This window comes from Pan paniscus, chromosome 8 (genome assembly GCF_029289425.2).
Source record: "Pan paniscus chromosome 8, NHGRI_mPanPan1-v2.0_pri, whole genome shotgun sequence".
NCBI lineage: Eukaryota > Metazoa > Chordata > Mammalia > Primates > Hominidae > Pan > Pan paniscus.
Window position 1 is genome coordinate 27,462,078 of NC_073257.2, and position 12,970 is coordinate 27,475,047.

At 44.7% G+C, this 12,970-nt stretch overlaps 1 protein-coding gene across 6 annotated transcripts in view; it reads right to left on the bottom strand.

Annotated features, from left to right (window-relative positions):
- DCLRE1C (DNA cross-link repair 1C) overlaps positions 1–12,970 on the bottom strand; it is a 55,061-nt gene that overhangs the window by 37,683 nt on the left and 4,408 nt on the right. For 3 of the 6 annotated variants that reach the window (XM_034930027.3, XM_034930019.4, XM_034930020.4), the window contains exons 2-4: positions 12,265–12,316; positions 8,340–8,424; positions 3,041–3,100 (exon numbers count right to left, since the gene is read on the bottom strand). In XM_034930027.3, the coding sequence (XP_034785918.1) occupies positions 3,041–3,100; positions 8,340–8,424; positions 12,265–12,316 (197 nt within the window). Of the gene's footprint in view, positions 1–3,040; positions 3,101–8,339; positions 8,425–8,669; positions 8,801–12,264; positions 12,317–12,970 lie in introns of all 6 variants that reach the window. The other 3 variants (XM_034930024.4, XM_034930026.4, XM_063607278.1) reach the window with 2 other exon arrangements.

Sequence of the window (12,970 nt, forward strand, 5' to 3'; positions counted from 1 at the left end):
TTCCCATGGGACTGAGCAATTTCACTAGTTATAAAACCAAGATAAGCGAAAACCGATGGCCACACAAAAATGTGTGCCTGACTGCTCACAGCAGCATTCTTCATACTAGCCAAAAGGTGGAACCAGTTCAAATGTCTATCAACTGATGCATTAATCAGGAAAATGTGCTCTAGCCATACAATGAAATATTATTTGGCCATAAAAAGAACTGACACATGCTACAACATGGATGATCCTTGAAAACATCCTCAGTGAAAGAAGCCGGATATGAAATGAACACATGTTGTATGATTTCACTTATATGAAATATCCGGAATAGGTGAACCCATGGAGACAGAGAGTCCAATACAGTAGTGGTTGCCAGGGGGTTGGGGAAGGAGAGAATAGGGAGGGATTGCAATCGGTAAAGGCTTTTTCCCTTGGGGTGCTGAAAATATTCTGAAATTGATTGTGGTGATGGATACACAAGCGTGTGACTTGATTTCTATCTCAATAAAGCTATTTACTTTTTTTTTTTTTTTTTGAGATGGAGTCTCACTCTGTCGCCCAGGCTGGAGTGCAATGGCGTGATCTTGGCTCACTGCAACCTCTGCCTCCTGGGTTCAAGCAATTCTCCTGCCTCAGCCTCCCCAGTAGCTGGGATTACAGGCGCCTGCCATCACGACTGGCTAATTTTTTGTATTTTTAGTAGAGATGGGGTTTCACCATGTTCGCCAGGCCAGTCTTGAACTCTTGACCTCAAGTGATACATCTGCCTCGACCTCCCAAAGTGCTGGGATTACAGGTGAGAGCCACCAAGCCCGGCCACTATTTAACAATTTTTAAAGCCTGAGCCAGGTGCGGTGGCTCATGCCTGTAATTCTAGCACTTTGGGAGGCCGAGGTGAGCGAATCCCTTGAGGTCAGGAGTTTCAGACCAGTCTGGCCAACATGGCGAAACCCTGTCTCTACTAAAAATACAAAAATTAGCTGCGCATGGTGGTGGGCAGCACCTGTAATCCCAGCTACTCAGGAAGCTGAGGCAAGAGAATCGCTTGAAACCAGGAGGTAGAGGTTGCAGTGAGCCAAGATCGCCCTACTATACTCCAGCCTGGGCGACAGAGTGAGGCTCAGTCTCAAAAAAAAAAAAAAAAAAAAAAAAAAAAAAGATTAAAGCCTGGATGAGGCCTGGTCCCGATTCACACTGCACATCATACTGTTCAGCAAAGGCAAGACCTGCAGGCACTACTGCCTCTCCAGCCATCAGTAAGTGGGGAGAGCTCTGCACACACCAGGTCACTGCTCAGTGACAGTGACTCCTCACGGAAGTCTCCATTCATTCTGGAGGACCCTTTCAAATGGGTCTCCCCCTGGTTGGAGCTGGATAAACAATGCACAAAAGTCATGGCACACAGGAAGAAACATAAAAAATCAAAGTGGGGGCAGGACTGCTCAAAAGTCAGCCTGCTGTCGGCCCCCAGCTTAGGGAATGCCTTTCACCAATATCCCTGATGTGACAAGGCCACACACCATCACACTATTCCCCGGAAAAGCAGTTGGTAGAGTCCAGGATGGCATTTACAAAGGTTCACCTTTTTTTTTTTTTCCTTTTTAATCCTCACTAAACTGGCTCTGTAGTCCTCCCTCAGGATAATTTGATGGGAAGAATACTTCAACTTCAACTGTCTGATCTTCACCAAAGAAGAAATATCTGAAAAGGTCAGTTTCTGTTCAACAACACAACACACCCTCAAAGTTACACACGGCAAAGCAGTGTGCTATAATCAAGCAACAAAGCCAATATTAACCAAAATAGGAAAATACCTACCAGCTGTAAAGGTTAAAAAAAGGGGGGCTGTATGTCTATAGTCCTACTTATTAAAACCATACATTCACAAAAGTACTACTTCAAAATTTAATGATGAAAAATAAATTTTTTCCACTTGGCAGTGCCCCTTTTCTGAATAAGGGTTCAGAAAAAAAGTACAATATTCATGAATTACCTGCAAAAATATTAATCGCCATTTTAAATTCTGAGCATTATAAAACTCAGTAAATGTGACAATAACATCATGTAGTAATATCAACACCAGGGTTCCCATCATTAGCATGTAATAAGGAACAAATGTGACAAAAAATAAGCCATGCCCAATCCTTTACAACATGGGAAATAAATACATCACTGTTAAGGACTAAATGTTCGTGTCCCTCCCCAAAATCCCTATGTTGAAATCCTAACCCCCAAAGTGTTTATTAGGAGGCCTTTGGGAGGTGATTAGTTGTTGGGCATAGAAGCCTTGTGAGTGACATCAGTGCCTTTATAAAAGATGCCCAGGGGAGCCTGTTTGCTCCTTTACTATGGGAGGACACAGGGAAAAAGACAGCGTCTAAGAACCAGGAAGTGGCCAGGCACAGTGACTCACACCGGTCACCCCAGCACTTTGGGAGGCCAAGGCAGGCGGATCACTTGAGGTCAGGAGTTCAAGATGAGTCTGACCAACATGGTGAAACTCCCTCTCTACTAAAAATACAATAATTAGCTGGGCTCTGGTCGTGGTGGCAGGCGCCTGTAATCCCAGCTACTAGAGAGGCTGAGGCAGGAGAATCGCTTGAACCCAGGAGGTGGAGGTTGCAGTGAGCCAAGATCACACCACTGCATTCCAGCCTGGGTGACAGAGTGAGACTCCGTCTCAAAAAAAAAAAAAAAAAAAAGAACCAGGAAGTGGGCCCTCACCAGACATAAAATCTGCTGGAGACTGGATCTTGGATTTCCAGTCTCTAGAACCCTAAGCAACAAGTGTCTATTGTATAAGCCACTCAGTCTACGGTAGTTTTGTGAGTCCAGCCCAAATGGACTTACACAATCACAAAGGGATTTTTTTGCCCCTAAAACCCCACTCAATTACTAGATTTTTATTTATGGTTAAATGAGCATTCAAAATCAAAGAGAAAGATTGAGGGTATAGCTGAGGGGTGGAGCATCTGACTACAAAATCAAAGAGAAAGATAAACCATCATTTTAGCACTAATTTAAAAAAAATCAATATTTAATATTTAGTTACCTCTCCTGATGCTTCATCCACTAAAGATATCTGGGTAGGAGTCTCGATTTCAATAGATATCTATAAAAATAAAATAAGAGACCATGTATATAGCAGTTTTTCATGGCTTTATATGCCTTTGCTGTCTGAAACACAGAAACGGGGCAAAGAGAAGTTTCAGACTCTCTATATAAACAATTCCGATTACATTGTAATAAATATTTCAACAGTTAGAAAAAATTGTAAAGAAAATAATACCTGTCTTGAGGCAGATTTGGCAATACGGAGTAAACGCCTTGTAAATGCATATAATCCTCTGACACAATTCTGTTTCCATGAATTCATTTTTCCTCCTTCATCTCCCCATCCCTACCACTCCCATTCCCCTCTCTCTCTGAATTTTGAGTCTTTGTAAAAACGTGGTCATGTGTCCTAACTCTTGTGCCTCAGAACACAGTCTGGATGGGTCTGTGACATGGATGCTTCATACACTGGTTCTTCTTTTTTTTTTTTCTCAGATGGATTCTCGCTCTGTCACCCAGGCTGGAGCGCAGTGGTGTGGTATCGGCTCACTGCAACCACCGCCTCCTGGGTTCACGCGATTCTCCTGCCTCAGCCTCCCAAGTAGCTGGGATGACAGGCGCCCGCTACTACGCAAGGCTGAGTTTTTTGTACTTTTAGTAGAGACAGGGTTTTGACATGTTGGCCAGGCTGGTCTCCAACTCCTAACCTCAGGATCAACTGCCTCAGCTTTCCAAAGTGCTGGGATTACAGGCGTGAGCCACCACACCCAGCCTCATGCACTGGTTCTAAGTGCTGCAGAACGCTCCCTGGTACATTTCCCCCTGCCATCAAAACAGAGACTAGCACGTAAGAGGCATTCAGTAAGTATCTGATGAATAGATCAATGTGATGTTTCACCTTTTTAGTCCACTAATGTCCTAAAACTTACAGTGTCTAAGGTTTGGGTGTTAAAGTATTTTTGCATTTCTGGAATGAAACATCTTATTCATGATGTACTATTTAACACTGCTAGATTCAGTTACTGTCTTTATGAGGATTCTTACATTTTCATGTATGAAATGGGTTTTTCCCCATTTATTATTTTTGAGATAGGGTCTCACTCTGTCGCCCAGGTTGGGGCGCAGTGGCACGATCTCAGCTTGCTGCAACCTCTGCCTCCCAGGTTCAAGCAATTCTCCTGCCTCACCCTCCTGAGCAGCTGGGACTACAGGCACCCGCCACCATGCCTGGCTAATGTTTTGTAGCAGAGATGGGGTTTCACCATATTGGCCAGACTGGTCTCGAACTCCTGACCTCAGGTGATCCCTCCACCTCAGCCTCCCAAAGTGCTGCGATTACAGGTGTGAGCCACTGAGCCCGTCCTCTTTTCTAATATATCTATTTAATGCTATCAATTTCCCTTCAAGGACAAATTTAGCTATGTTCCACACATTCTGACATGCCACGTTTCCATTGTCCATCAGCTCCTTTATTTATTTATTTTGAGACAGGCTCTCGCTGTGTTAGCCAGCCTGGAGTGCAGTGGCGCAGTCACGGCTCACTATAGCCTCAAACTTCGGGGCTCAAGTGATTTTTCTGCCTCAGCCTTCTGAGTGGCTGGGACTACAGGCACACTCTACTATACCAGGCTAGTTTTTAAGGTTTTTTTGTAGACATGGGGTTTTGCGGTATTGCCCAGGCCGGTTTCGAACTCCTGGACTCACACAATTGTCCCACCTTGGCCTCCCGAAGTGCTAGGACTACACATGTGAGCCCCCAAGCCTAGCCATATCAGTTCTACATATTGTATGTTTTCTTTATCGTACAATTTCCTTTTTAACCAAAGGGTCAGTTATTGTATGCATTTAGTTTCCACATGTATGGGAAGATTTTAGCTGTCCCTTTGTTTCTGATCTCCAACATCATTGCCTTCTTTTGTGACACAGTACATGGTTAGTTTTTGTAAATGTCATGAGCACCCCCCAAAATACTATTTTCTTCCTTGGGTTTAAAGTTCTGTTCATTAGTCCACATTTACACATTTTCTGCATCCTGTTTCCTGCCTCCTTCTTTCAGCATCTGGGAGGGGCATGTTAAGCTCTTCAGTGACAATTGTTGATTTCCTATTTCTTGCCCTGATTCTGCGGTGGCCTTGTTTGTACTATGTCAACTCACCTAAGCTGGAACTGTTTCCTAGAACCCCTTTCCATGTTGTTGCCCACAGTAAACATTAAGAAGGCAGATGTGAACTAGTAGGTTTTTTTTAATGCTCTGAAGGGCGCCAGAAATGGTAACAGCTCGTGAACATTGTTGACCTTCTGGCTTAACTCAGAGTCTGGGGCAGGGCCGCAGCAACATCAGCTTCTGCTGGGTGCCTGTGTGCAGCTCCTCCGAGTCCTGGGGCAGGTGCATGTGCTTCAGAGCCAAAGCGGGAGACCAGCACTATTGAGGCCAGAGGAAGTGAGAGACAGAAGTGGGTTTCGGTCTGTCCTGCTGGGCTCTAGTGGGCCATTCTGCCTTCCAGTTTGTCTCTGTTCCCCTCCACTTCTCTTCCAGCTTTCCTTCCTGACTGCTGGCCAGGCTGACCTGTAGTAACTTCAAGCTGAATGGCAGAGACAACAGGAACAACCCTGCTGTTGTGACTGCTCTGCAGAGGGAGGACAAATCCCCTTCCCAATCAAAGGTCAGATGTGGAGGTGGATGATATCATGCACACAAACACACGTGCACACACTATGTGTGCATACTCACACACGCATGCACATACACACACGCGAGCACACACACGACAGAGAATGAGAAGAAAACTTCAGTCACATCACAGGACTTTCGGGGAGGGCAGTGCAGTCCCTGAGCTGGGGACAGAAGTGTTTCCTGTGGCTTAGAGAGTAGGAGCAAGTAGCCCTGGTTTCCACTTTGGTGCGGGTTGGGCCTGGACATGCCTGGTTTGAACTTCGCCTTAGTGCTAAGGCAGGCGTGGGCCGTTTTGTCAGCTTGCCCAAATGTGGGTAGGAGGGAGGCACTGGCTGTAAGCAGCTTAAGAGCAAACAGAAGCCCGGCACAGTGGCTCACACCTGTAATCCCAGCCCTTGGGTGGCCGAGGCGGGAGGATCACCTGAGGGCAGGAGTACAAGACCAGCCTCGCCAACATGGCAAAACCCCATCTCTACTAAAAAATACAAAAATTAGCCAGGTGTGGTGGTTCAGGCCTGTCATCCCAGCTACTAGGGAGGCGGAGGCAGGGAGAATTGCTTGAACCGGTTAGACGGAGGTTGCAGTGAGCTGAGATCATGCCTCTGCGCTCCAGCCTGTGACAGAGTGAGACTATCTCAAAAAAAGAAAAAAAAATAGAAACAGGCTCTTTGTGACACTGGGACAAACTGCTCTGCCAACTCCCACAATGATTTAAGAACTAATCCATGTAATGAACCCACATTCTGTTAAGTCACTGTGGTTCTCCTCAGATCAAGCACTGGGTGACAGGTTCTCGAAGTTTCTACTTCAGCTGGACGCTATTTTGTCAATTGCACATACGTCCATATGACCCATGGCTCCTTTTAACAGTGACACCCTCTTCAAACCTTGTCTTTCTTCGCCTTCTAGTCTACTTTCTGATATTAAAAACTGCCACTCTGACATTTTGGCCTTCTGATTGGTTAGTAATTTTTTCTTCTTCCCCCAAAATTTCAAATTTCAACCTGTATTTATCCTTCTGTTTTATCTATGTCTCTTATAGACTAATACTCATGAATTTGTCTAACTTTTTTGTTTGTTTTTGAAGATGGAGTCTCGCTCTGTCACCCAGGCTGGAGTGTAGTGGCACGATCTCAGCTCACTGCAACCTCCGCCTCCCAGGTTCAAGCGATTCTCCTGCCTCAGCATCCCAAGGAGCTGGGACTACAGGCACCGCCACCACACCCAATTTTTTGCATTTTTAGTAGACACGGGGTTTCGCCCTGTTGGCCAGGCTGGTCTCTATCTGACCTCAGGGGAGCTGCCCGCCTCGGCCTCCCAAAGTGCTGGGATTACAAGCGTGAGCCACTGGGCCCAGCCAGATTTGTCTGATTTTTTTAACTTAAACTGAGAATTTGTCTTTTGACCAAAGGTACAATTAAATCCTTTCCTATATATAGTCATATATAATTGGACTTTTTCTGCCTTCTTTGCATTTTCTATGCACCAGACGTTTTTCTCCCCTTGACTACCTCACATTGGACAGATGCATTTTATTCTGCCAGACCGAAAGTTACCCATTCTATCTGTATTCTTCTAGCTGTCATCCCTTCCTTATGACAGCCTGTAATTTATGTTTATTTTTCTTACTCTATCCCACAATTTAAATAAAAGGATTTAGCAATTATGTTAATGAACACTTTACACTCTATTAAATATCTTAAAATGTGGCCAGGCATGGTGGCTCACACCTGTAATTCCAACACTTTGGGAGTGGATCTATGTGGATCCACTTGGAACCAAGTGGGTGGAACCAAGGTGGGTGGATCACCTGAAGTCAGGAGTTTGAGACCTGCCTGACCAACACGGTGAAATCCTCTGCCTACTAAAAACACAAATATTAGCCGGGTATGGTGGTGGGATTCTGCAGTCCCAGCTACTCGGGAGGCTGAGGCAGGAGAATCACTTGAACCCAGGAGGCAGAGGTTGCAGTGAGCCGAGTTTGAGCCACTGCACTCCAGCCTCGGCAGCAGAGCGAGACTCCATCTCAAAAACAAAAAATAGAAAATATTAAAATGCATCTTAGCAAGAGGGTCAATGAGATTAAGCAAACAAAACTGAGACCTAGATCTCACTCTCGAGGAACAAGGAAAACATATCAACAACTACCAAATGTTGACTTCTGCCATATTGTTCAATGCCAACAGACTTAATTTTTTTTTTTTTTTTTTTTAGATGGAGTCCCACTCTGTTGCCCAGGCTGCAGTGCAGTGGTGTGATCTCAGCTCAATGCGACCATTGCTTCCTGGGTTCAAGCAATTATCCTGCCTCAGCCTCGCAAGTAGCTGGGACTACAAGTGTGTGCCACCACACCTGGCCGAATTTTGTATTTTTAGTAGAGACAGGGTTTTACCATGTTGGCCAGGCTGGTCACGAACTCCTGACCTCAAGTGATCCATCTGCCAAGGCCTCCCAAAGTGCTGGGATTATAGGTGTAAGCCACCATGTCCGGCCAGAGACTCAATATTCTAATTAATGTGGATAACTGAAGTACGTTACAAACTGAGGCAAAGTTTTTGTCAATCTACCTCTAAAAATACTTCCCACTTAAAAAAAATTAAGTTATTAAAAAAATAAAACTTACAATTCGTTTCTTCCAAAATCTGTATTTCGGGCTCGTTAACAACAACTCCTTAGTCACAGGTGAACAGTATAGATAAACCTTCAAGCTGAAAGGAAAAAAGAAAAAAACTTTCAGTACAATCCAAAATGAGCCATCTTGGTGACTAAGAAATCTATTTCATCATACATCTAATAATTTCATTTGAGACCAGTCTGACCAACATGGTGAAACCCCATCCCTAATAAAAACACAAATACTAGCCGGGCATGGTTATGAAATCTATTTCATCATACATCTAATAATCCAGAAATTACTCTGGCACAAAATCTGTTAGAGTCACTCCCCACATACCTATGCGCACCATTTCAGTGCCACCAAGAGCACAAGGTGGGGGTGGAAACACGGTGTCCCTGGACCTCCTCCAACAGTGGTCCCTCACCATTGTTACTTGGAAATACGCGCTTGTATGTGATCAGGTGTGTCTGGAAAGATACCGCCACACGTTACGCTACCTTTGGAAAAGGTGTGTTGGGAACAGAAACTTCTGCTTTTTACTGTATAAGTCTATTCTTTTATTTTTTTTTTTTTGAGATGGAGTCTTGCTCTGTCACCCAGGCTGGAGTGCAATGGTGTGATCTCGTCTCACTGCAAACTCCACTTCCCAGGTTCAAGCGATTCTCCTGCCTCAGCCTCCCGAGTAGCTGGGATCACAAGCACGCGCCATGATGCCGGACTAATTTTTGTATTTTTGTAGAGATGGAGTTTGACCACGTTGGCCAGGCTGGTCTCGAACTCCTGACCTCGGGTGATCCACCCACCTTGGCCTCCCAAAGTGATGGGATTACAGGCGAGAGCCACTGCGCCCAGCCTATTCTTTTTTTTTTTTTAAATGAACAGAAATTAATTTCATAATAAACTTTTTTTTTCTTTTTTTTTGAGATGGAGTCTTGATCTGTCACTCAGGCTGGAGTGCGGTGGCGCGATCTCGGCTCACTGCAACCTTCCGCCTCCCGGGTTCAAGCGATTCTCCTGCCTTAGCCTCTTGAGTAGCTGGGACCACATGCGCACCACCACGCCCAGCTAACTTTTTGTATTTTTAATAGAAATGGGGTTTCACCGTGTTGGCCAGGCTGGTCTCGATATCCTGACCTCAACTGATCCACCCACCTCAGCCTCCCAAAGTGATGGGATTACAGGCATGAGCCACCGCGCCCAGCCCATAATAAACTTTTAAAACTTAACGCTATCATTTTGAGGTTAGGAATATAGTCTACGGTAGATTGTATTTTCCAAAGATGGCCACACAACGACATACACCATCCATACATGCTCTCCTTACAAAATAGATACTAAAATTCCTCCACTGACTGGCGGGGTCTATGTTCCCTCCCCTTGAACCTGGGCAGTTTTTTGTAATTACCTTCACCATAGAATGCGGTGGAAGTAATTGCATGGCTTTTGAGGCTAGATCTCCAGGTAGTACAACTTCCTCCTAGCTCTCTTAGGACATACGCTTTTTAATCCTGAGTCTCCATTTAACAGGTCTGGCCATCCTGACGGACTCACGCTAAAGAGATTTTTTTTTTTTTAGGGGGAGGGGAGCTCACTGTCACCCAGGCTGGAATGCAAGCTATCCTCCCACATCAGCAGCCTGAGCACCCGGGACTACAGCACATGCCACCACACCTGGCTCATTTTTCCTATTTTCTGTAGAGACGAGGTCTCCCTACGTTGCCCAGGTTGGTTTCAAACTCCTAGGCTCAGGTCATCCTCCCACCTCAGCTTCCCAAAGGGCTGGGATTATAAGCCTAAGCCACTACGCCTGGCCTAAAGAGACTTTTAGAGATAGAGATGCCTCACGCCTGTAATCCCAGCACTTTGGGAAGCCAAGGTGGGCAGATCACTTGAAGTCAGGAGTTTGAGACCAGCCTGACCAACATGGTGAAACCCCATCTCTACTGAAAAATACAAAAATTAGTTGGGCTTAGTGGCACGTGCCTGTAGTCCTAGCTGCTTGGGAGGCTGAGCTGGGAGAATTGCTTGAACCTGGGAGGCAGAGATTGCAGTGAGCCAACATCACGCTACTGCACTCCTGCCTGGGCAGCAGAGTTAGACTCTGTTTCAAACAAACAAACAAACAAACAAACAAACAAACAACATGCCAAATGGTTCTAGCCCCTAGCTGTGTGAGTTTTCCCAGCCCAGGTATCAGACATGGATAAGGGAGTCTTCAGATCTGAAGGGGCTGACATCTGAAGACTCTGCTCACTGATGTTTGATACCTGGGCTGGGAAACCATTCCCATTCTACCCTGTCAATCCCTGATCCACAGAAACTGAGCAATAAGACATGATCAGTGTTAAGTCACTCCATTTTGAAGTAATTTGTTACGCAGCAGCAGATGACTGATACATAGGCTCTGCAATCAGACAGACCTGGCTGGAATCCTGGTCCTGCCTGTGTGACACTGGGCAACTAATTTAACCTCTCTGGTTCCTCAGTTTCCTCATCTGTAAAATAGAAATAATAGTAGGATCTATTCAAAAGGTTATCAAGAAGCTCTAATGACAATGTCAGGTACAAGAGTGCAGAGCCTTGCATCTGTGTGGCTCACTAATGCATTCTCCACCTCCAGTACAATGCCCGACATGTCACAGGTGACCAAAAAAAATTACTGAGGCCAGGAGTGGTGGCTCATGCCTGTAATCCCAACACTTTGGGAGGCTGAGGCAGGCAGATCACTTGAGGTCAGGAGTTCGAAACCAGCCTGGCGAACATGGTAAAACCCCTCTCTACCGAAAATACAAAAAGTAGCTGGGCGTGGTGGTGGGTGCCTGTAATCCCAGCTACTCGGGTGGCTGAGGCAAAAGAATCACTCGAAAAGAAGTTGCAGTGAGCTGAGATCGTGCCACTGCACTCCAGCCTGGGCGACAGAGCAACACCCTGTCACAAAAGTCAATAAGTAAATACAAATAAAGTAATAAAAAATTATTGGCCAGGTGCAAAGGCTCATGCCTATAAGCCCAGGGCTTTGGGAGGCCAAGATGGGAGATCACTTGAAGCCAGGAGTTTACAACCAGCCTGGGCAACATGGTAAGACCCCGTCTCTACAAAAAAAAAAAAAAAAAAAAAAAAAAAATTGTTGAACAAAAAATACACAGTGCCAAGATACAGTAAGTATTCAATAAACATTAGCTATCATTATCAAGAAGACAGAGTATTACTATCAATTAGCAGAGAAGCCTGACATCCACTGGCCCTTTTCAAATATGTATCTTGAGAAGAGGGAATTTAGATGTAGGCAATGGCTGCAAGAGAAGCATCTAACAGTTCAGCTTTAAGAAAAAATCCAGTATTATATGATCCTTTACAATGGAACAGCCATTCTCTCTCATATACTCTTACAGAAATAACATGGAGTGAGTTATTGCTGTACCTAGCAGCATAGATAAATCACACAAATACAAAGTTAAGTAAAGTAAAACAAATATAAAAGGGTATATTTGGGTCCAGGTGCCAGTGGCTCACATCTATAATGCCAGCCCTTCGGAAGAATGAGGCAGGAGGATCACCTGAGGCCAGGAGTTCGAGATCAGCCTGGGCGACATAGCAAAACTCTATCTCTGTTTTTTTTGTTGCTGTCGTTGTTGTTGTTGTTGTTTTTAGAGAGTGTATTTGGTAGGATTCTATATATATATATATCAAGTTCACAAACAGCCAAAGCTAACCCATGATGACAAAAGTCAGAATAGAGGTTACCTTTGGGAGGAGGGAATGAGTTGGGAGGTAAGAGGGGTCTGGGATATTGGTACTGTCCTATTTCTTAATCTGGGTGATGCGTTCATTTTGTAAATGACTATATGCTTGGATGTATATACTTTTCTGTACAGTTGTTATCTCTCAATTAAAATGTTTGCTTAAAAACACAAGTAGCAAAATAAATTACCTGCACTCCAACCTTCTTTTCAAGGTAGGGGCTCTTAATCCTTTCATGTGATCTAAAAACAAAAGAACAAAAACTCATGAATATGTTTTTCCAGAGGATTCCTTAGCCCAAGGGAAACAGTCGTCTTCTTTTTCAGCTTCAAGAGAAAACCCATGAGGTTTGCTTTTATAAGAATTGATTCACATGGGCTGTGAGCTCTTTCTTCTGCAAGTGAAGAATCCTCCTCAGAACAGGACCGGCTGCCCATTTCTGAGCCATCCAAGTCAATTTAAAAGGAGAGTGATTCTGTGCATCATAGGCCAGAGTTTAAATCACTCTGGGCAGCCACAGAAGAATGAGAACTGCTTCTAGCCCTCCACTCTTACTTCATTTCAATCCAACCATCCTTCGAGCCACGCTCTATGGGACCCATTCACTTCCTGCCACTTAAATCAGTCTATCTAGAAATTCAAGTTCGTGGCCATGGAGTCTGCTGGGAAATCACTCAGGTTCAGAGTAAGTGTTTCGTCATCTTCTCAGCCTACTGTGATGGATTGAAAGGGGAATATTACTATCCACAAAGACTTGCTCCACAGCGCTCCACATTAACAGACACAGACAACAGAAAGGTAGCAATTAGACCGACTATTACATTAAGTATATCATGCATTCCAATATATTCTGAATCTTTAGCAAGTAAAGGCCCAGACAACAATGATCAAACAGC